At 36.5% G+C, this 25,974-nt stretch overlaps 1 protein-coding gene across 1 annotated transcript in view; it reads left to right on the forward strand.

Annotated features, from left to right (window-relative positions):
• The window catches only part of LOC150080682 (dihydrolipoyl dehydrogenase, mitochondrial), a 222,593-nt gene that overhangs the window by 133,186 nt on the left and 63,433 nt on the right, over positions 1-25,974 (forward strand). The window contains exons 8-10 of the mRNA XM_090381792.1: positions 1,444-1,668; positions 8,186-8,322; positions 22,312-22,373. Coding sequence (XP_090237918.1) covers positions 1,444-1,668; positions 8,186-8,322; positions 22,312-22,373 — 424 coding nt within the window. The remainder of the gene's footprint in view (positions 1-1,443; positions 1,669-8,185; positions 8,323-22,311; positions 22,374-25,974) is intronic.

Raw genomic sequence — 25,974 nt, forward strand, 5'->3', positions numbered from 1 at the left:
ATCTATATTTGTTTTCAGCCTCTCATTATCAATGGTGAGACTAAACAAAAGACTATATCATTTCAATAACCATTAAACCCAATAATGAGACTGGGTTGGGTTGGGCAGTACAGATTTGGGCTCCTATACTAAGAATAGCTTCAGCTGTTGAATACCAACAAATATATAAGCCAGGAAATTAAAAGGATAAAAACTATAGAATAACTAGTTATATATTCTGAAATGGTATTTTCTAATTGGAAAATAAATCAGAAATATTACACTTGAAAATGTCACATCCCCAGAATGAACTAATTGGGAAAAAATATAAACTTATAATAAAATTATGATAGTATGAATCAGAGCTGTAATACTCAATATGTTCTACGTTGATAATAATATTAGTAAATTAATAAGAGGAGTTTACCTCAATATAGTACGTGGAACACTTCCGTATGATACCCTCCAGAAATTAAAACGGAAAAACGAAAAAATCGACAACTTACCGGTACATTGAAGTAAAATATAAATATAATTAAAGTAAAATATAAATAATTAAATAATCAATTTAACACAATTCAAAATCAATTCAAAACAATTAAAATTCAAATTAACGCAATTAAAAGAATCTAACGAAAATATTCAAAACGATTTTCCTTCCTTTATATATTTGTTAGGAAGGAAAATCGTTTTGAATATTTTCGTTAGATTCTTTTAATTGCGTTAATTTGAATTTTAATTGTTTTGAATTGATTTTGAATTGTGTTAAATTGATTATTTATATTTTACTTTAATTATATTTATATTTTACTTTAATGTACCGGTAAGTTGTCGATTTTTTCGTTTTTTCCGTTTTAATTTCTGGAGGGTATCATACGGAAGTGTTCCACGTACTATATTGAGGTAAACTCCTCTTATTAATTTACTAATAAAATTATGAAGATTGTACTTCCGGTAGGCATAGACAAGAATTCAATCCGGGTATCATATTAATATGCAAGTGTGAGTAACTTGCAAATTTTTTGTTAATATCTTTTTGGTGTGAATAGCTTACAAAGTAAACAACAAAATTTTTTTTTCTTTGTTTGTTTTATAAGATATTGTAGTGTTTTCTATGCAGTGAATAGCTAGTGAATTAGAATAGCTAATTTTCAGGTATAATTAAAAAAAGCAAGTACACAGCATTGTAAGTATGTTTCATGATAAGTATGTGATTTCTTAGCTGTGTAGAAAACTATTACGTTTTATTGTCAGTATTCACTGATATCAATATTTTAATTTTTTGTATTCATCCTTTGTATCACATGTATCAGTAACAGACCAATTTTTGATGATTTTTGAACTTTTTTTTTTTTTTTTTAATGATTTTGTCAGTGGAATTTCATCATTGATGACATCTAATTTCATTATTTTTTCTATGTTACTCTTTTAGCTTTATATCATTATGAATCCATTTTTTTACAGGGTTCAGTGTGGTCACGTTTGGGTGCAGAAGTTACTGCAGTAGAATTTTTAGGACATATAGGTGGTCTAGGAATTGATATGGAAATTGCCAAATCTTTTCAAAGAATATTGACCAAACAAGGACTCAAAATTAAATTAAATACAAAGGTTACGGGAGCCACTCAGATTGGTGAAAAAATAACAGTGAGCACAGAACAAGTGAAGGACTCTAGCAAAAAAGAAGAGGTATAGTTAGAATAAACGTTTTGCTGGTCTACTTAAATACTAATGTATTAAATTATTATAAAATGATAGAGAAAAATAAAATTGTAGCTGGAAGAGTATTCCAGCATAAAAAAAATCATTAAATTTTTTATATAGAGTATTTCTTAATAAATAGCATTAATAGTAAAAAGATGCAATTATACATAATTCGATTTTCTTTTTACCCCTTCCCATAACACTCATAATGGTAGCATTGGTTGCACACTTCACTAATGATTTTTCGTACAATCACTTGCAGTCTGCCAAACCCATGTACTTTTTCTGACAGAATCTCAGTTATCGGTTGATTCAAATACTGTTCATCTCAGTTGCCCAAATTGTGTGCTGTATGATTCCTTTCGCCTCAAAGGTGGTACTTGTGCATATGTCCGTTCCGATATTCCCTGTCAGAGACTTGGTAATTTGAAATCTCCTCTTTTCGATCTTCTCTGGCTTAAAATCTCTCTACCTCATTGTGCCAAATTCATCTGTTGTCTCTACCGTTCTCCCAGCTCCACTAATCACTTGGAGCCAATGAGGTAATTTTCCTTGGTGATTTTAATGTTCACAACTCCAGCTGGCTTCCGTTTTCTAGTCACACCGACCCGGCTGGTCAAGATGCTGAGGCTTTTGCAATTATCAGGATTTACGGTTTGAAAATCCTGATAATTTTTTGAGATAACATTTTGAAGCGATGTTGATAATTTTTAATATCTAACCTATAGAGAAAAAAATCATAATTGGAAACAAACCAAGTAGAACATATAGCAGCCTACTTTTTGATAAACAACGTTGTAACATAAACAAAGGCAGTGTGTCCAAAAATGATGTTTCTGATTTTGATATTTTTTTTTATTCAGAATTACTTCAAGCTACACTCATGAAACACATACCAGCTGAAAGATCAATTCAATAAGTTTTAAGAAGGTACATAAAGTCATTGGTAAAGTTCAATGTGGGCACCACGAGTAACTTGAGCGATAACATGGCAATAAAAATCTCCTACCACATGCTGTGCTTCATTTTGTGATCAGTTTTACCAAGGGCCTCTGTGATCCATATCTTCAGCTCCTGCAAGTGTTGTTGGTAGTGGAGGAGTGTACACATTGTCCTTCACATAACCCTACAAAAAGAAATCCATTTGGCATCAGATCAGGCGACCTCAGAGGCCATTTTGTATGGCCTCCACACCCAATCCAGTGCTGAGGAAGATGTTCGTTTAGGTACGACTTCACTTCATTATGAAAATGTGGAGGGGCACAGTCTTGCTGATAAATCACATCTGTAATGTCCTCCTGCAGCTGTGACATTAACCATTTCCAAGTAGACGAACCCTGTTACTGTTGGTTCGATGAAGAACTGCCTGTACAGCTTTTCTCGAGACATTGTGGCAAAAACGTTAACTTTAAGACTGTCCCTTTCATGTTAAAAAAAACTCATGGGGATTTTCACTGCCCCAGATACGTAAATTGTGTCAATTCACTCGTCCCGACAGGCAGATGATTGCCATTCTGGCGAATGTAATGCTGTGTAGCGGGTAGAATGCAAAACCAGCAGTCAAATGCCAATTTTAATAAAATTTATTGAATTGATCTTTCAGCTGGTATGTGTTTTATGCGTGTAGTGTGAAGTAATTCTGAATAAAAAAAAATATCAAAATTGGAAACTTCATTTATGGACACTGTGTTTGCCTACAGCTGCAGCACCACAACAATGAAAAGTACAAAATCAGTTTGTCTGTTAAGAACAGTGCCTCCAAGCCAGGTGGGCAGGAGCAGCAGTGCGTAGCACACACTTCTTGATTAGACCGGGGTTCTAGCCCATGCCCACCAAATACGGAGGATGCGGAAAGGTCAGGGAATGACCACCGCACGGAGCAATATGGCCTTAGTTGCTAATGCTCCTAAAAGCCAAATAAACTGTTTAGAACAATCTTTGCAGATGATTGCATTTGCACTGGAAGAGTCAGTAGTTAATATAGTTTATTAGTAATTTAGTTTATTATTCACTTCCTGAGAAGTGCAAGATCTCTTGACATGCCAACATGGCAACAATCTGTTTCCCCAAGATCAAGGACAGGGCCTAACATGATAAATTTTAACTAATGATTGATCTGAAAATAAAAGAGTACTTGAAATATATTGAAAGATAAACGTCAGAAGCACTAGAAACCAGAAGAATTATGAAGAATACTTCTCTTTAGTGAGCCTACTAGTAGTGCACTAATGTTAAGTCAGGTAATCTGCAATGTGTCCTTGTGCACCTCCACACACAGATTACTCAACTGACTGATAAACACACTAATATGAAGTCACAAAAACTGATGTATTCTTGTGCATTGCCACAAATAGACTGCCCAAATGCAGCAGCTTACGGAGCTATACAGCAGAAATCTTATTCACTTCCGAGAATGCCATGTGAGGTGAAACCCAATAATCAGCACTCTGTTATCTCTGGAACGTGGGGTTTCAGCATGTGTCAGCCATAATCTGTTCGCAGGAGAGGCCATCTCGACCAAACATGCTTCATCTTTCCTAAGAAACAAAGGTGAACTTTTCTTCTTATCTAACATAACGGCAGAAGTTCGATATTGTGTGTTTGAAAAAGAAAAAAAAAAAATGTTTAGAGGCAATAATTTCAACACTTCCAAAGAATATCATGTAATGTTTGATATGCCAGAATGTTACTTTATGGCTGCAGATTGTGTTAGGCTTAGTTTTTGTAAAAAAAAAAATCCTTCTCTTGCTTTTCAGCTTCTGGCACCCCTGTAAGAATGGTGTCATGGTGAGTGCCCTGTTAGCCCATACCTTAATCTGCACTGTGATTATTATTTGTACCAGCATGTTAGAGAAAGTACTAGTGGTGATAATATTGTTGACCTCATCATTACTAATGAATTACATGACATTACAAGGCTTAAAATACAAAATCCATTGTCTGGTAGTGATTACGCAGTCGTCAGTTGGAAGATAAAGAAAGATCAACATTAGTAGAGGCATATGATGCAAGATAGCAAGGTTATATCAGATAAAGCTGATATAAGCTTTGCATCAGCCAAAAAAAAAAAAAAAAAAAAAATCCATTCAGTCCAAAAGTTTGTCCAGTTCTTTCTTGAATTTATTTAAGCTGTCAACATCCACGATGGAAGTTTTTTTTTCCAGCAATCATCTACCCACTGACTAGAGGCAAATTTCCGCACATATTCGACAACTGTCTTTCCTCAATTTCAGTTTATGCCTCCTCAGATTCGTAATCTGAGTCCATCAGCATTGAGCCCACTCAATTCATTCAAAGCCTTATACACCTCACCCAGATCACCTTGCAGGTGCCTAGTGTCCAGGCGCTGAAATTTACAAAACTTAAGCCCTATTAGTAAGAGCTTTGTTCCCCCTCACCAATCTTGTTGCCCTTCTCTGTACACATTCTAGCAAATATACATCCTTCCTAAAATAAGGCTTCCAGAACTGTACACACTACTCAAGGTGTGGCCTGACCATTGTCTTATACAAGGTGATATTCACCTCCTTATCCCTACTAGCAAAATTCCTATATATCATTGACAAGACTTAATGAGCTACTCTTGGAGCCTTTTTGCACTGCTCAGAAAACTCATATCTGACTGCACAATTACCCACAGGTCTCTTTCATTCTTCACTACCCTGAGTGTAATACCACACAGTTACATTTCTCTGGGGGTTACTGTTACCCATATTCAGTTCTTTGCATTTGTTAATGTTAAACTTCAGTTGTCACTTCTCAGCCCATCTGCCCAACATTTCCAGATCCTGTTGCAGTAGCATACTGTCATTACTGTCATTAACAACCCTACCAACCTTTGTATCATCTTCAAACTTCAACGTCATAGTATGATGTCAAAGTTTGCCAATAATACATGTGACCACATCATCGTATCCAGTCATATTGGTCAGACAAGACTTCATCTTAAGAAACCTATGCTGTGTCTGAATTATTACTGCAGACTTGTCTAGATGCTCCTGCAATGCTTCTTTAACCAGTGACACTATTATTTTTCTCTGACCAGAAGTTAAAGTAACAGGTCTGTAATTACTTGTCACCCTTTAGTATTAGTTGAGGAATATGATGCAAGAAAGCATGCTTAAACAGCATAAACAAAAAAAAAAAAAAAAACCCTTCCCATTTCACCCATCCAGTCACTCCAAATGTTTATCTACTTCAGCTTTAAATAAATTTGAGCTATCAACTTCCACAACAACAGATGCAAATCTGTTCCAGCAATCAACTACCCGCTGGATAAAGGCAAACTTCTGCACATTTATTCTACAACTGTCTTTCCTCAAATTGAATCTATGCCCCCTTAGGTTCTTAATATGAACAAGTGGAAGTATCCCACAACTCAAACCTGCTCAAACCACCTCAGTCAGATCACTTTGCAGGTGCCTAATCTCCAGATGCTGCAACTTGCAGAACTTAAGCCTTTCTTTGTAAGTATACCCCTTTGTTCCTCTCAACAATCTTGTTGCTCCTCTCTGTACTTGTGCAGAGAGGAGCAACAAGATTGTTGCTCCTCAAGATTGGAGCAACAAGATTGATAGCAACTCTACATCCTTCCTAAAATGAGGCCTCCAGACCTGTACACAGTACTCAAGGTGTTGCCAATTTTTATGTAAAAGTTGGCAAGCACAAACCACTGGGTAACAAAATTTAAAATAATAATAAAAAAGATGCATTGCAGGATCATCTAGACAAGACTGCAGCAATAATTCAGACACAGCATGGGTTTGTTAAGGGAAAGCCGAGTGGGCAGGAGCGGGAGTGCAGTAGCACACGCTCTTTGAATAGACCGGGGTTCAAGCCCCTGACTGCTGAATACGGTCGATCTGCCAACCCGCACTGGACCAACGTGGCAGATTATGGTCCATTTCCCTCAGCATGAATTGTTGGGGAGGCTTCCACCCTGCAGTGGGTTGATAATGGCTGCACTTTACTTTTTTTTACTTGTCTGACAAATTTGATTGGGTATTATGATGTGGTTACAAAGGAATTGGATGCAAAAAATAATTTTGATATCATATACTTGGATTTCAGGAAAGCTTTTGACACTGTTGTGCATGGAAGACAACTGTACAAATTGGAGCAGAATGGTATTAAAGGTAAGTTGCTACAATGGATAAAAGGATGGTTGAGTGGGAGAAGACAAGATGGTGGTAATCAATGGGTGCTACTCTTTGTGGACTAATGTTATTAGTGGAGTCCCACAGGGTTTGTTGTTGGGTCCACTGTTGTTTTGTATATTTATCAATGATATTGATGAAGGTATATCAGGCTTAATGTCCAAATCTGCAGATGATACAAAGGTTGGCAGGATTGTTAATGACAGTAATGGCAGTGTGCTACTGCAACAGGATCTAGAAAATTTGAGCAGATGGGCTGAGAAGTGACAACTGAAGTCTAACATTGACAAATGCAAAGTACTGCATATGGGTAGAAGTAACCTCAGAGAAATGTACCAACAATGTGGAACTACACTTAAGGTGGTAGAAAATGAAAAAGACCTGGGAGTAATTGTGCAGTCAGATATGAAGTTTTCTGAGCAATACAGACAGGCTGCCAGGGCAGGTCATGAGGGTTTGTCAATGATATACAGGAATTTTGCTAGCAGGGAAAAGTAGGTGATTGTCCCTTTGTATAAGGCAATGGTCAGGCCACACCTTGAGTACTGCGTACAGGTCTGGGGGCCTCATTTTAGGAAAGATGTAGATTGGCTTGAGCATGTACAGAGAAGGGCAACAAGATTGGTGAGGGAAATGAAGGGATCCTCTTAAGTTCTGCAAATTGCAGCAGCTGGAGACTAGGCACCTTCAAGGTGATCTGATTGAGGTGTATAAGGCCTTGAATGGGTTGAGTACGCTGAATTCTGATGGGATTCTTCCACTTGTTCAGATTACAAACTTAAGAAGGCATAAATTCAAATTGAGGAAAGACAGATGTAGAATAGATGTGCAGAAATTTGCCTTTAGCCAGCGGGTGGTTAATTGCTGGAACAAACTTCCATCTGTCGTTGTGGAGGTTGGTAGGTAAAATAAATTTAAGGAGGAACTGGACAGGCATTTGGAGGGAATGGTGTGATATATTTTTTTTTTTTTTTGGCTGATGCTGCATGAGCTCATACATTTGCTTTCTTGCATCACATGCCACTACTACTACAACTGTGGTTATGTTATTTTAATGTTTCACTGCTAAGAGTTGCATTGGCTGGAGATAAAAATCTCTCTCTATATATATATATATATATATTATTATTATTTATAAGTTCTTCATGTCAGAATTTAATGACTTTATTGAAGGGTTAACAACTACTATTATTAATGCATTAGTGGTTTGTGTACAGTTTGTATAACATGTTTAACTTATTGTAGCACCATTAATGTTGATGAATGTTAATGAACACTTTATATCAATGAAATATGAAATTGTTTTTTTTTTTTTTTTTTTTGTTTTTTTTTAACTTTCCCTGCAGATGGAATGTGATATTCTGTTAGTTTGTGTGGGAAGAAGACCATATACAAATGATTTAGGACTTGAAAATGTTAACGTTCAGAAAGATGAGAGAGGACAAATAAAAGTGAACTCTCGTTTTCAGACAAATATTCCTAAGTAAGTTAAAATGATTTTTTTATATAAATGCATGCATTCTCAAAATTCACTTTTTTTTTTTTTTAACTTGAGTGCCATCCAATGGGTTGCATTTAAAAACAAAAATTTGTTGAATTTACCTATTGCATCAGATTCCCTTTAAAAAAGTACTCCTTTGGGACTCAATAAACTGAGTCCAAAAATTCTGCCATTGTTGAAAACATTCATAGGAAATACTTTTAGTATTTTCTATGAATTGCTGGAATCTCCACAACATTGTTAAATCTCTTTGTTTTGAGCTACAAAAAATGAGAGGAGTATGGTATAGACCAAATGAATGAATGTGAGTATAATGAGCAGCTATACAGACAGGCGAAGGTATCCTCTAGGTTTGTTTCAAATACATCATCTTTGAGTAGCTTCTTTTATTTGAGGCCTGTTGAAAATTCCTTCTTTTAGCTTTATCTGTTAAATAGGGAAACACTTCCCTTACGTAGCAGGATCCACTTCCATCTTTAGCTGTAGCCTTAACAAAGTTCAGGCCTCCACAGGTTGAATCAAGAACCTTGATTCAACCTGTGGAGCATATTTTATATTACTTCTACCTGGTAACCTTAAGATCACCAGAGATATTCTAAGAAAAGTCATGGTATTTTATTGCAATCAGGATCTTGAATGTACTTTCATGTTTCTCTCTAGCAACATGAAGTAGAGGAAGTGACGGGAATGCAAATCCATTGTGTGGCAAAAGACCTTTTAAACTTAATTTTGAGGCATTGATAAGTATGTGCGCCATTCGTTAGGATTGTGCTCGATGCCCAGTTCATTCAGAAAACCACTAATATCTTTATAGAACCATCTACCATCTTTCCTTAAAGAAATATTTTCAAAACACTTTGTGAAATTTTTAATGTACTGTACTAAACCCTAACAACTCTAAATCAACTCTAATTTAGTTCCTGCACTAATTCAACTCTTCTTTCTGAATTAAGTGCACTGCATTATAATGTTCTTGTTGCAAGTCCAAATGTGTTTAAGTGGATGGTCCAACAAAGTTTGCAACACAAGAATCAGTAATGCTCTATATCAATCACTACTTCCTTTATCCCATTATTTTAGAGGATCTGATTTGGTAGTGGGTCTACATTATGTGGAACAGGCCTTATTGCAGATGTTGTGTTAGGATATTTAATGCTGCCCTTGTTTTTTCTGGACATCCCAGTTTTTTTTTTCATGCAGAAATTGTAACTGTCAATGTGATGTGGTTCTCAACACACCATAGCAGTGGTTTTTGACCTTTTTTTTAATAACAACACCCCTAAGTAATTTATTTTATTTTGTGGCACCCCTACTCAATTTTCTTGTATATAGCAATTAATATTGAAGACAATTCAAGAAGATAACACCAAGATAGATTTATAGAAAATGCAAGGGATAATGTAAGGTTAGTAGAAAGAATAAAAAAATATATATACAAAAAAAAAAAAAAAAAAAATAGAAGAGGATATAAATTAAAATATATACACAACTCATCGCTATTTACCCACAATCTAGGTAACTTCATCTGGGGCCAATCACCCAGACTGAAGACAAAATGACAAGGAGTTCTCTGTTTCTGTAATGATCAATATCTGCTAAGTTATAAGAAATAATAATAATAAAGTTAGAGGTTAAGTAATTTGAATCTAAACCAATAAAAGGTATTAAAAATTTAGAATCAAAAGACAATATAAAGTATTAATGAAAGCACATATTGAACATTATTGACCAGACAGAGAATGTAATTTATTAATTAAAATAAGAATAATGCATATCTACCATATCCAAGACGTGATATAATAACAACAATAGTCATCATGAAAGAAATGCAAATCCCTCTAGTGAGAGTTAATCTGTACGTGGGGAATCCTTTGTGATGGAAGTGGTAATTAGCCAATCAATTAAAATTATGTTAACTCAAAAAGAAATATATATATTATATTTTTATTTTATAAATACACATATATATTTGTATACTTTTTTTCTTCTTTCTACTAACCTTACGTTATCTCTTATGTTTTCTATAAATCTATCTTGGTATTGTCTTCTTGAATTGTCTTCAATATTAACTGCCATATACAACATACACTGAGTGATCACTGAATTATGACCACCTACCTAATACTTCGTCGATCCTCCTTTTGCCCTCAGTGCAGCAGCTATCTAATGTGGCATTGATTCAACAAGCTGTCCGAAGTGTTCGGGAGGTATAGCCAATCAAGCTGTGTTTAATGCGGTCATCAATGCAGATATGGAGGTGATTGGTGTATCCAGATGCTTGATATGCCTTTCCATAGTGTTGTCCCACAAGTGCTCTATGGGATTGATATCAGCCAAGTTTGGAGGCCAATTGATATGCTGGAAGTCAGAACTGTGTTCCTCAAACCATTCCTACATAACAAGTGCCCAATGGCTCAGCACATTGTCATCTTGGAAGACACCATCACCATTTGGGAAAAAGTGTAACATATGGAGTGTACACAGTCAGCAAACAGTTGACGATAGCGGAGACCACTGATACGTTGTTCCACATGCACCAGGGGTCCAAGTTCCTGCCAGTGAAACATTCCCCACACCATACAACCGCCTCCAGTGGTCCGCACTTTTGATACCATGCATGATGGATCAAGTGCCTCATGTTGTTGACACCAAATCCGTATATGACCATCCATAGTGTTGAGTAAATAACGTGACTCATCCAACCAGCACACCTTCCAGTCTATTAACGTCCAACTTGCATTCTCTTTGCACCGGGCGAGTCTTTTATGCCTATGAACCTTGGTTAGGAGAGGATGCCATAGGGGGTTGTCTGCTGGTATAGTCCATATGTGCGAGCGTGTGACACATGGTCATAGCAGATATTGTTCCGGATTGGCCCATAATGTATTGGGTAGTCATCTCTTCAACAGTGTGCCTGTTCACCTGTACAAGTCATCGGACCTAGCGCTCACCTCTAACATCAACCTTTCACTGACCTTTTCAGTTTTGCCATTGGGTCGTTGTTTGATCATTTTGATGCCAGTCCTGACACACTTTAACTACGGCAGCTCTCAAACACCCCACCAGTTCAGCTGTTTGGGAAATTGAGGCACCCAGCTCATCAAGTACCCACAATCTGTCCTTTATCAAAGTCCAACAAATCCTTCCTTTTACCCATCACGCTTGGAATTTTACTATCTACTGAACTACTGACACCTTATCTGTGCTACGTGGGTCGACTAATTCCGCACTCCCGTACCTCATGTGGTCATCAGGTCGCATTGTTTTCATAGGGGGTTGTCATAATTCATCGATCACTCAGTGTATTTTATATACATCATGGTCGTAATGCATCATTGCTGTTGCAAGTGCATTGGCCCATAAGTATTAGTTACAGTTTGTTGCAATTTATTAACTTTCTTTCCATATTACTCATTATATAAATATATAAAAAAAAAAATTTTAAATATGATATATGATATTTATTACAATAATATAGCTATAAACAAAATTACAATTCATAATACAAATTATATACATAATAATTTTATTCTTTAAATAGAAGTACTAAATAAACATCAATTTTACATCACCACAAAATTAAAAAGATACTGTACAACTTTTTATAATGAAATTTAAAAAAATAAGTTTAAGTAACTTAAACCCAAAATACATGGCACCCCTGGAATGTCAATGCGGCACCCCAGTTGAAAACCACTGCACCATAGGAATAGCAAAATGCATTCTTTTAATTTTTCCCATTTAGCCTCAGATTTGTGATGCAAGTAATACAGCATGTATGTACTGATCACCAATCTTTCAATAAAAGTACAAAGAATATGCACATTTAGTAATACTCTAGATTTTCTTTTTTTTGAGTTTTCGTTGTGAACCATGCACACATTATGGGTAAACACAAACACTGGTATACATAAAAATGTATATGATGTGAAATTTTAAGGATTATTTTTGAAATTTATGCATGATCCTAGACAGTTTTTAAATTTTTTCAATGGAACCAACTGCAAACTCAAAATGGGCAGCATTCAGGCAAGTAATTGGAGAAACTACTAATCCTTTTATACTAATTTAGAGACATTCTTCGAGATTTACAACATATGGATTGGATGTCAGATGAACTGATGGGATGAGTGAAAGAATATTAAAATGCCTGGAATGATTATAAATTATCAGACGATATAAAAACTACAGTAAGTAAAACTAGTCTGCAACCAGATCACTAAGTGGGGAAAAAGGCAAAGAAAGACAAATTGAGAAGTCTTTGGTTAAGAATGCAAAGAAAATGGATGAGACACATTGGTCCACTGGATATAACTGGAAAAACTATCGATAATCCTTTACAGGTTGCTGCATCTTCATTCACATCTGAAGTTTTTAAGAGATAGGGCTACCAGAAATTTTTGATTTTATGGTAGCTGAGAGAGAGATGAATGGAAGAGAAATTTTTGAAACTAAAAGTTATTAACAAAGCTGGAACTGATGGAATCTATCCAGTTTGAAAAGAAACAATAAAAGAAGTAAGCAAACCTTTGGCCATAATTATGAGAATATCCTTGAATTCAGGAAAGTTCTCTACAGATTAGAGATATACAATCTGTAGAGAACTCTCCCCATTCACGAAGAAGGATCAAAGGGTGAAGTGAATAATTACAGACTAAGCTTGACCTCTGTTCTAGAAAAAAAAAAATAATGGAGTCACTAGTTAAAGAAGTAATGCTGTTATATGGCAATCACAGCATGGATTAGTTAAGGGGAGATGTTGTGTGACCAGTCTGATTAGCTATTGTGACACAGTAACAAAGGAGCCGGATGTGAAAAATAATCTTGACATCATATATTTAGATTTCAGTAAAGCTTGTGATGCTGTTCTACATGCAAGACTGCCGTACAAATTGGAACAGTATGGCATTAGGCAAGTGACCTGCCCCCTAACTAAGCTCCAATTTGTACAGCAAACATTCATATGCAACAGTATCAAAAGCTTTACTAAAATCGAAGTATATGATATCAAAATTACTTTCTGTATCCAATTCCTTTGTGATGCTGTCATAGTAGCTGATCAAACTAGTAACAAATCCATGCTGTGATTGCCACATAACTGTGTTCATGTGAATATGAGCCTGCATTCCATTTTATTTTTATTATTTTTTTTTTCATTTGATTCCATTAGTTTCCTGGATTGGGAGTCTAGTTTACAGGTCTGTAATTATTCATTTCACCCTTTGATTCCCCCCCCCCAAATCCAAGGATGCTTTCGTAATTAGAACTAAAGGCTTGCTTATCTCTTTTGTTGCTGATTTTAATATAATCGAGTATATTCCCTGAGCTTCACGTGCCCTATTTAATTTTAGGTTCAACAGTTTTTCTCTTCTACTTCCTCTCAATCATATAACTTCCAGTTAGATTTCTTTGTGGTACCACCATCCCTAAAAACTTCATGGGTGAATATATGTGCAGAATATCCATTTATGTCTTAACCCTGAACAGTATTTCTTATTTGGTATAAAAAGCTTAACTTCTATAGTTGGTTTTGCTGAAAAGAATTTAAACTGTCTAAAATCACATATATAAGCAACAAGAGATTTTGCAAAAGCAAAATCTCTTTGCTTTAACCTTTACATTAGTTATATCTTTAAATAAATCACACATCACCATTGATTATTACATCAAATGTATCTAATTAGCTGCAGTGACTCTTCATACATTAAGAATCTTCTCTTTCTGCTTCAGTAATTTGCATATAGAAAACAGTTACATCCAGAAATTTGAAGTGTTCTGGTACTGAGTGTATAACCATCCCATAAGTTCTAATTAATATCTGGAAACTTAAAATCTCCCATTATAAGATGTAGTTCATAGATCCTTTGTTCCACTCACCAGTCTCATTGCCCTTCTCTGTACTTGTTCCAGCACTCCTCATATTTCATAAAATGAGGCCTCCAGACCTGTATACAGTACTCAAGGTGTGGCCTGACCATCGCCTTATACAAGGGGACAATCACCCCCTTATCCCTGCTAGCAAAATTCCTGTATATCTTTGAAAAGACACCAAGAGCTATTCTTGCAGCCTTTTTGCACTGTTCAGAAAACTTCATATCTGACAGCAGATTACCCCCAGGTCCTTTTCATTCTCCACTACCCTGAGTGTAGTACCACCACCCAGTTGATACATTACTCTGGGGTTACTGCTACCCATATGCAGTACCTTACATTTGTAAATGTTAAACTTCAGTTACCACCTCTCAGCCCATCTGCTCAACTTTTCCCCAACCTTAATATTGTCTGCAAACTTAGACATTAACCCTGATATACCACCAGTATCATCGATAAATGCCAAAAACAACAATGCACCAAGCCCTGGGGACTCCACTAATAACATTAGTCCATGAAGAGCAGTGTCCATTGATAACCACTCTGTCTTCTCCCATTCAACCATCCTTTTATCCATTCTAGCAACTTGCCCTTAATGCCATACTGCTCCAATTTGTACAGTAGTCTTTGATGTGTCACAGTATCAAAATCTTTGATACTGTGACTTTGATATTGGATGCAAAGAATAATGATATCAACATTATTCTTTGCATCCAATTCCTTTGGCTTGAAGTAGCCAAGTGGTCAGGAGCGCGAGTGAGTAGCATACGCTCTTTGAGTGGACTGCAGTTATATAGACTCTGACTACTAAATATGATTAACAATTTGTATTGATTGATTTATTGTAAACTTTATTGACCTGGTGGTCATGCCGGAGTATAAACAAAAACTTTTTTTTTATAGTATCCAATCAAATTTGTCAGACAAGACTTCCCCTTAACAAACTCATGCTGTGTCTGAACTATAACTCCAGTTTTTTATAGATGGTCCTGGATCACTTCCTTAGCCAGTGACTCCGTTATTTTCCCTGGAACAGAAGTTAGACTAACAGGTCTGTAATTACCTATGTCACCCTTTGATCCCCCTGTTTTGAATTGGGGACACATTTGCACATCCCCAGTCCATTGGGACCTCCCCTGAGTCCAAGGAAGCTTTCATAATTATGGCTAAGGGTTTGCTTACTTCCTTTGCTGCCTCCTTTAATATAACTGGATAGACCCCATCCACCCCAGGTGTCTTCATTATGTTTAACTTCAACAATTTCTCCTCCACTTTGCTCTCAGTTATTACAAAATCACTTAGCTCCCTGTTAGAGTTTGATTAACTTCTGGCATTCCCCTCCTTGAATAACTCCTCATGTGTAGATGCAAAATACTCGTTCAGTTTATCAGCCACCTGAGCATGATCATCAATAGTCAAACCATCTATGTTAAGTATACCAATCTGATTCATCACTTTCCCTCTAGAGTTTACATAAGTAAAGAACTCTTTGCTGTTTTTCTTTCCATCCTTTGCCGAAAATTTCTTGTAATCTGCCTTCTCCTGCCTAACCTCCTTTGTCACTTGATTACAGATAGCTGATATCTGCCATAGGCTTCTGTGTGTCTGATAATTTATATGCATCTCATGCATTTTTCTTCTCTGCCACGAGCCGCTTTAATTTATCTGATATCCATTTAGGCCTAAACCTTGAACAGTATTCCTTATTAAAAGCCTAGTACCCTCTGATACTGGGCTTTTAATATCAACTAAGGAATAAGTCCCTTACCTCTGAAGGTGGTTACATCTTTAAATAAATCCCACATCAGTACACTGATCACTACCACCTGTGGTTCCTTTATCTGCAGATTCCTAATGCATGAAGAAGCACTGCTGATAATCAGATCAAGAGTATTACTTCCTCTGGTTGCCTCTCATACATGTTGCTGAAGAAAACAGTCATCCATGAAATCCACAGAAGTCTTTGCTAGTGTGTGAGTGACCAACTCACAAGTTCCAATCAATATCTGGAAAGTTAAAATCCCCCATTATAAGACATTCTGCTTTACTGGCTCACTATTTCTCTGCACAATGCTCATCAGATTCATTAGGTCTATAACACACACACCTTCCCAGTGCTTATGTCACGCCATGCTGACTCAACATTGCATTGTCCACTAATGTCAATTGGATGCACTTTCTTAGATTTTGTGTTTCTTAAGTAACAGCATAACCCCTTCCTGTCTTGTATAACCTTTCTGTACACATTGTACTCCCCAAATTCCAATTCTGCATTGTGTGTGCGTTGTGTGTCAGTCATCTCATCTCTAATATCCCAACAATATCTGCTTTTGATATCTTGACTAGCACCTCAAATTTATTTACTATACTCCTAGCATGCAAGTACAGGTGACCCCCGCTTAACGCTGATAATTCATTCTGGAAAAACAGAGCACTAAGTGAATCCGTGCTAAGCGAGTGCCGCATTCCCATAAGGTAACATATGTATTTGTGAGTTGCTGTCGGTGCCATAGGATATTTCCTAATCAATAATAAACGGTAGTGAAAAGATGTACAAATGTCAGTCAAAATATTTAATATTCAAATATTTGTACATATAAAATATTCTGCATTACATACATATATAATTATGTGATAACTACTTATGTATCAAAATTAAACTTAAAATTTCAATTAAAATCATGAATTTAATTTATCTAAATTGATTTTAATTGATTTAATTTAATTGACGAATTTAATCATGAAAAATGTGTCGATTTTGGGTTGAACTTTGACCCTCTTTCAAATAAACTAAAAGGGGTATTAATTTTAAATCCCTCACAACATTACTACCCAACAATAAAGTCAACCGATCCTTCACCGCTTTGAAACCTGGCATATTTTTTTCTTCTTTACATGGCATGTTTTTTTTTCTTCTTTCAATATGACTTCTTTTAGGCATTCGTTTCCACAAAAGTCCTGCTTCATCTATGTTAAAAACTTGTTGAGAAGTATAACAGAATACCCCTCTTCAATAACAAGTTTTTTTTTGAAAGTTTCGGCTCCTTGATCTGCACTTGCGGCTTCTCCCTGGATTTTAAATCTATTCAATCAGCCCTTACCAGTTTTAAATGGTTCCGCATTTTTTTTTTTTTTTTTTTTTAGGTGAGTTTTCTTCAGATAATCATATTGGCTAATCTCTCTCTCTCTCTCTCTCTCTCTCTCTCTCTCTCTCTCTCTTTTTTATAATATTTAACTTAACTGAATTCTGCATTGGATATTATCTTCAATAAAATTAGTTGTTAGTCTTTCCATTTCAATCCTAATAGCCGGCCTAGCCCTAGTTGCTTGCAGTGGAAGAGCTATCTTTCCCGCTGCTAAAATTAATTCTTTATTTTTTTATAATTGTTCTTACAGTTAAACTTGCAAGTCCTAAATTATGGCACACATCTGCTTGTCGTTGACTGGAATCGATTCGCTTCAAAACGTCTAATTTAATTTTCAAATTCAGTATTTTTCTTACATTTATAAGTCTTCGTACTACACCCAGACATTGCTTTTTCATTCTTATCGGCCATTATTAACTCTTCAAAAATGTAACTGCGTTGGTTGAATTAATTATGATACAATGTTCAAGTAAACTTTCTGTTACGCACGAGGTCTAATACGCTACTGAGTGATGACTAGACCAGATAAATGCATATAACGCAAATATTACAAGCAATATACTTGATCATTTTTTAAAATGCCCTCGGCAGGCATTGTCGAGGCCACGTTATGTCAAGGATCTGGGTATATTCTTACCATGTGTATGCCATATCCAAAAATTTCATTACTTCATACAGCATGAACCACTCACTTTCCCTTACCATTGAATACACCATGACTTGTCAAACTAATAGAGTAGGCTTATCTGCGAAAAGATCTAAACCTCCCAAAAACTTCCTAATTCATTTCACAAATATATGTGGTCTCAATTCTAATCTCAACAATGTCCATTTCCACTTGCAGTCTGCCAAACCCAATGTACTTTTTCTGACAGAATCTCAGTTATCGGTTGATTCAACTACTGCTCATGTCAGTTGCCCAAATTATTTGCTATATGATTCCTTTTGCCTCAAAGGTGGTACTTGTGCATATGTCTGTTCCGATATTCCCTGTCAGAGACTTGGTAATTTGGAATCTCCTCTTTTCGATCTTCTCTGGCTTAAAATCTCTCTACCTCATTGTGTCAAATTCATCTGCTGTCTCTACCGTTCTCCCAATTCACTTGGAGCTCTTTGACTTCCTCTCTTTGCAACTTGACTTTCTCCAGTCCAACTTTCCTAACAGTGAGATAATTTTCCTTTGTGATTTTAATGTTCATATTTAACTCCAGCTGGCTTCCGTTTTCTGGTCACACTGACCCAGCTGGTCGAGTTGCCGAGGTTTTTTCAATTACTAATGACCTTGCACAAATTGTTCATTTACCTACGAGAATACCGGACAATCCTAACCATACAGCCAACACGCTTGGTCTTTTTCTCACAAACAACCCTTCAAAGTACACTGTCAAAGTGAGTGGTCCTTTAGGCACCTCAGCTCACAACTTTTCCAATTGACCCTTTATCTCATGGCTATTCCCAACCTCATATTGTTTGGCATTACAAGAATGCAAAATGGGATGACCTGCGAGATTTCTTTTCTTCTTTTCCTTGGTTGGATTACTGTTTCAAAACTACTGATGTCAACGTTTGCTCAGATTGTGTCAGTGAAATTATTCTTGAAAGAATGGAATCCTTTATCCCACACTCCACTTTAAAATCTCGTCCTTTATCTAAACCTTGGTTTTCCAATAAATGTGTTAAGGCTGTTCAAGAGAAAAACGTTGCATACCGTAATCGGCTTGTTTCTGATTCTTCAGTTTCATTTTCTGCCTACACCAAAGCTTGCAACCATTGTAAAGCAGTTATTAATCAGTCCAAACTAGAGTTTGAACAGGCTAAGAGTAGAAAACTGGCTTCTTTCCCTAATGGTAGTATTCTGGTCTTTGCAAAAGCTATTGGCTGCAACTTTTGCCCATCTCTGCTCCCACCTCTGTCCAAACCAGATGGTTCTATAGTCACTTCGGCCAAGGATAAAGCTGACCTGCTAGCATCTCATTTTCCTTCCAACTCCTGTATTAATGATCTTGGTAAAACACCTCCCAGCATTTCCAACATGCTCCATTCAATGCCTCCTGTGGTCTGCTGTCAAAAGGATGTCAGAAGGATTTTGACAAATCTTGATGCTAAGAAAGCTCCAAGGCCGGATGGTATTTCTCCAATTGTTCTCAAAACCTGTGCTCCTGAACTTACTCCTGTTCTTTGCCGCCTGTTTTCACTTTCTTATTCCAAAGGTGTTTTTCGTTCTGCTTGGAAATTTGCTCATATCCAGCCAGTTCCCAGAAAGGGTGACAAATCCCTTCCATCCAATTATCGTCCCATTTTAATTACTTCTACTCTTTCTAAAGTAATAAAGAAATCAATTAACCGCCAACTCTTAAACCACCTAGAAACCTTCCATGTTCTCAACGATTGCCAGTATGGATTCCATCAGTTTCGATCCACTGGTGATATTCTGGCTTATGTTACCCATTTATGGACTAATTCAATGGAAAAGCTCTTGACATCTCAAAGGCTTTCGATCATGTTTGGCATAAAGGTCTTCTAAACAAGCTTCCATCTTATGGTTTGCCAACTGTTTTTTGTAATTGGTTATCCAGTTTTCTCTCTGATTGCTCACTGAGGGTGATGGTAGATGGCTCTGTCTTCTAACTTCTCCACTAATTCTGGTTTCCCCCCAAGTTTCATTTCTTTCCCCCACTCTTTTCCTCTTGTATATTAATGACCTTCTTCCATTGACTGGAAATCCTATCTATAGTTTTGCCGATGATAGCACATTGCATTCCACTTTCCATTTTAAGAAACCTTGTCCTACTCAATCAGCTTACCTTCTCGAAAATCTGCTACCAATTCCTTAAATGCCAATCTCCAGGTAATTCTCCAGTGGAGCAAAGACAACTTAGTTGATTTCAATCCTTCTAAAACTCAGTCTTGTCTTATATCTCACAAAAAGGATTCTTCGGCTCCTATGCTTATCTTTGTTGACACTCCGATTTCTAGGCAAAATGATATATCTCTTTTGGGGATTACCCTGACTTCTAATCTCTCTTTGCACAAGCACATTACAAATATTGCTTCCTCTGCATCTAAAAAACTTGGTTTTCTCTTTCGCTCTCGGCGTTACTTTTCTTCCAAACAGCTGCTCACTCTGTATAAATCACAAATCCGCCCTGCCATGGAATATTGTTCCCACATTTGGGGTGGTGCCCCCAAAACCTCTCTCAGGCTTCTTGATTCCATTCAGAAGAGGGCAGTTAGGTTAATTAATTATTCATCTCTAACAGAGTCTCTCCACTTGCTTTCTCATAGATGCACTGTTTCTGCTGCATGCCTCTTCTACAGATACTTCCATGGGCACTGTTCCTCTGAATTGGCTTCTATAATTCCCGCTCTCTCTTTCAAAACAGTCCTAACACGTGCCACCACCAGCCATCATCCATTTACTGTCCAACTTCAAACTCACAGAACCAACTTTTCATTTTCCTCGTTTATTCATTCAACTGCCGTTTTCTGGAACAACCTTCCTTCATACGTATTTCCTGAAAATTACAGTCTGCAGAAGTTCAAGTCTAATGTCAACAAATATCTTCTTTCGTCTTCTCAACCTACAACCCAAGCACGGTACTAAGTACTATTGGTTCTGATATCTCTTGTGTTTGGGGTTTACATAAAAAAAAAAAAAAAAAAAAAAAATATGCACTGTCCTTCAAGCTCTCATAAAGTCCCAGAAGAATGCTGATTTGGTGCCTAATCTTCTTCACTGCTTACATTGTGCGCACACAAAGACATCCCCCTTGGCAATGTCATATCCCATCCCAGTAAGGTCTGCAAACATTTCACAAGTTGCACATTTCTTTAGGCTGTGATGCATTGGAGAATCACTCCCTTTGATTCTCACCCGAGCCACAGCACTTCCGCTACTTTGTGCACGTTGCTTTGCTGCTCTGGTCTAGCAGCAGTTATCAGAAGTTCGTACAGTAAACAAAATCTTGTACCAGTTTTTGAGTTAAATGATCATCCCTCCTAGAAGTTTGAGAGAGACTTTGGATACGGCAACAGTATTCCATGATAGGAATGGATTTAAGGTTTGTACAGAGTGAGATCTTGTTTAGAAGAAAAGTAATGCCAAGATACAAAAAGAAAACCCAGTTTTCTGGACGTGGAGGAAGCAGTATTTGTGATGTGCTTATGCCACGACAGAGAGAGTGATTAGAAGTCAGGGTAATCCCTAATAGAGTTATCTGATCTGTTCTAGAAACCCAAGTGTCATTGAAGGCGAGTGTAGCAGCAGTAGTCATTTTCATAAGAAATGACACTTTTCTTTACCCCATTGGAGAATTACCTGCAGATTGGTGTTTAAGGATATTCAAGAGGTTGAAACTGTTTGTGCATGGCAAAATTTTGCAAACTGTATGGTGGAGTGTAATATGCTATCATTAGCAAAACTGTGGACATAATTTCCAGTCAATGGAATGTGGTCATTAATATATGAGGGCAGAGCTAGATATCTGTCATGGTGCGTGACCATGACAGATATCTAGCCTGCTGGCCACATCATCAGTGGAGAATTTCTGCTGAGGATGCCGACTACTGTAATAAACTGAATAACATTACATTGTACTAATTGGGATGCGCCCATCACCGTGAAGGTGACATTCTCTGCTGCTAATTATTCCCTACTCGTATAGGACTGCCATCATGCCACATTGATTGGCAGAGGTATTAATATTGGCTTTTAAATTTACCCCATGATGGTTCAGAATTGAATTTAGACAACTGAATTTTAATTTTGCATTTGATTCATCCCTGAAGTTTTGTTTTTCCAATAATAATGATAAGAAAAGTGAGACAGAGAAAGGTGAGGTTTTCACCCACTTGTTCACTAACATAAAAGCCATTTATCTCTGTATATTGTACTTCATTAAATCTGTGTTTATCATTATGTACTATTAAAATATTTGTATGTTTTTTTTCTCAGCATATATGCAATTGGTGACTGTGTCCCTGGTCCAATGCTTGCTCATAAAGCTGAAGATGAAGGTATGTACCCTTCTTTTTTATATATATAAAATGAAAGTGCACATGTGTGTTTGTTTGTGCATGTGTGCATGTTTGTGCACACATACACAACAAATACTTATATATAATAAATTTTGTTTTTAAGGAACATCACATGGTGTTTTAGAAAGTGTGCAGAGTGTTAATCTTAATCACTTGTCTTTTTAGTGATAAATAATTTGAGAATAACATATAGATTGTAGAAAGAATAATGGGAAACACCTACTAAAAGTCAGTCAGTATGGTGTTTGGCCACTAAGTGCAATTAGGACAGGAGTAATATGACACAGTATGGAATCTACAAGATTTTTAAAATGATCTACAGCGATCTTGGGGGGGGGGGGGGGGCACTCGTCCACAAGGAAAATTACCAGTTCATGGTGAAAGACTGTTTTAAGTGCTGCTTCAAAAACTCCCACAAATATATTATGGGATACAGCCAGGCCTTGTATAACGAGAGTTCGATTAACGTGTTTTTCAGTTATCGCTATTTGAAAAAAATATACCACTTTTCGCTTTACATGATGCAAATTTCCAATTAACGCGATCTTTTCATTTTTTTTTTTTTTTTTTTATGCGATAGTTGAAAAAGATTTGAATCGCACGTTAAGCTGGGCTGGGACGGGCAATAAACAAACGTTTGCCTGCTGCCCGCCTCAGTGTGTTCCATCGGAAGAAGTGTTACTTGTTTGTCACCTGCTAATAAAGTCAATGCAGACTTGCATTTAAAAATTCAAATTTTTAAATGAGCCAGATGAAAATGTTACCAGGAAGGAGATAATGCCAAAGAACTAGATGAAATCTTTCATATCGCAGAGAACCTCAAACCTTTTGTTTGAGGTTCTCTGTGATATTTATTTCGCCAGGGCCCAGAGAAGATTGTCGGCTATCGGAAATTGATTGATGAAAAGAGAACGTCAACACTGTTCAAATATTTCCGCAACAGTCATTTCTTCATTGTGTATTTTATGTCAGAGGTTACCAAACTTTCTCGGTTCACGGCACCCTTAGTGTCCCAGTAATTTTTTCACGGCGCACCCAGACCAAAAGAAATATCTAACAGTGCCGTTTAGTAGTTAGGTCCAAACAACTTAATAAGAAATGTTGAAACTGTGAACTACCTCGAGCTAGTAGTTTTGCGCGGTGTCCGAGAATCGCTGTGTTTCCCTCAAAAATTTAAAATATTCCGCGGCCCACAGTTTGGGAACCGCTGTTTTATGCAATACATATTTAATTCTATAATTATTTTCATTATCTTTTACATTGTATACAGTTAAAAAGGTATTTTTAAAATTCTTTATGGACATTCCAGAAGGTCAAGGCCCAATTATAATTTTTCCTATTGATTATTATATTCGATTAATGCGTTTCCGTTTAGCGCAATGCGCTCACGGGACGAATTAATCGTGTTAATCGAGGCCAGCCTGTATATGTAAAGTGATTGGGAGGGCTATGGTGGCTAGATAATTCCATCTTCATGATATTCTAGCTGCTGGTTGACTATACAACACCCCTGTATTAATTGTTGAAAATCTTCATTGCTATTTCATGAAGTGATAGATATTCTGCCTTTATTGAACTGAATTAGCACTTAATTTCAATTTTAAATATGAAGACAGTTCAATCAGTCTTTCTTTGGTATCGATTAATCTTTTTATCAGCTTGTTATTTTGATATTTCACAAATGGCTTGATAATACTAAAATTTCCCAGTTGCTGTTCTTCTGGTGAATACTAGTCGTCAAACAATTGAGAAAGGTTGTACAGTATTCACAAATAGTGTTTGTGATACTTCAGTTATCAAAATATGAAAACAAGAGAAATATTTCTTAATTATTTCCTCATATCCATTTTCAATTTAGGTTTTTTTTTAAGCAGATTTGATTTATTGCACAAATTGAAAGTTAAATTTGATTCTTCACTGAAGAAACAAATGAAAAAAGTGAAAATATATCTGATATGCAAGTTTTTCATCCCTTCTCTGTTGCAGAAATTCTCATTCAACTTTGAATTTTTCGGGTTCAGAAATACATCATGTCTTATTCAGTTAAGCTTTTTAAATTATTCCCTCTCAACAGCTATTATACTTGGCATTAACTAGTAAGTATGCATGCATACCAAGATCCCATTTCTTCACACAAAACTGTAAACGGTTGTGAATTCAGTGCATTGCTCTTAATAAAATTTAAAATATGTACTGATTGCATGAGAACTTCATTCAGGCTTGGAGACGCTTCTTTGATGAATACTCACATTAAATAAAGTACAGTAATACCCCGAAGTTACGCGATAGGTGGGTCCGACGAAAATCGCGTAAGTCGAGGTACAACTTTGCATATAAATACATATAAATTTTGCTTAATTGGGACCAAGGACTAACAAAAACACTAGTTTAGAAGAAAAATATTAATAAAATTGCAGTTCTTTGTACATATTAATACAAAATATGTATTAAAAAACAAATGACTTACGTAAAAAAGTTATTTCGATGTCGATGGCTTCATAAAATCTAACAAATTCGTCTGACGACACAGAGACTTCTTTTTTTCACGCAGAATTTCTTCGTAGCAAGATAATAATTTTTTTATTCCTTGCTTTGTAGCTATAACGCGTTCTTCGTTGGAGTCTATGTTTTCTAAAATTTTTAAGCCCTTTTCAATTGAGCCCTTTTCAATTTTCAACCTGTCAAGTTTGCAATTGTCATGTGCTTTTCGCCGTTGCTTCGTTTAGGCACGTGCAGTATCACATGGTCTTTCATTTCGCTCAAAGCGTTTCACAATTTTATATTTTTTCTCTATCGACAGAGGCGGACTGGCCATAAGCCTTGCCGGGGAAACCCTGGTGGGCCAGTGTGATTTTGGCCATAAACCATAGTATGAGGCCACTATAAATTTTCCCGGGTAAGAATTTTTGACCCAGTCTGCCTCTGTTTATCGATAATTGCTTTTCTTTTTCTCTCTGAATCTGCAGTGTCTTCACCAAGACGCTTCCTTTTCACACCTTTTAATTAAGCATTTTACTCATTTTTAGGGAATAAAGCACAATTACAAAACGAGGAAGCACGCTTGATACGCATAAACAAAGCTGCGCGCATGTAGCAACTGAATAAACAACACCATAAAGGCAGAGATACACTATTAACCCCTCACATTTCTAGGGGTTACTACCATAAAACAATAAAAATCCAGTTGCGTTTCTGCTAGTGAAATCTGTTATAAACTGGTAGTAAACTCGGTCTAATTGCATTTGCGATTTTACCGATAGCTGGAATTGTGTTGGTTTTTACGTTATTATGGTGAAATGTGTTTCTCCTTCACTGATATAAAAAACATAAAAGCAGCAAAGTTGAATTTTGTTCATCTTTCGCTCTCATTCTCCGCCATCGCACCGTATATCGATAACATATGAAAAACGACCTTGAAGATAGTGGGCGGCAGCGTTGCCAAACGAAAAAATCAAGAACCGCGTAACTCCGAGTTCGCGTAAGTCGGGGTAGCGTAAGTCGGGGTATTACTGTAATGCATAGCAATCATTCCATCTTCAGCCACTTTTTTTTGCTTCTATACCCAAATGTCTGCAAGTCA

The sequence above is a fragment of the Mastigoproctus giganteus genome, chromosome 9 (assembly GCF_048544385.1).
Source record: "Mastigoproctus giganteus isolate SK-2022 chromosome 9, ASM4854438v1, whole genome shotgun sequence".
Taxonomy (NCBI): Eukaryota; Metazoa; Arthropoda; class Arachnida; order Uropygi; family Thelyphonidae; genus Mastigoproctus; species Mastigoproctus giganteus.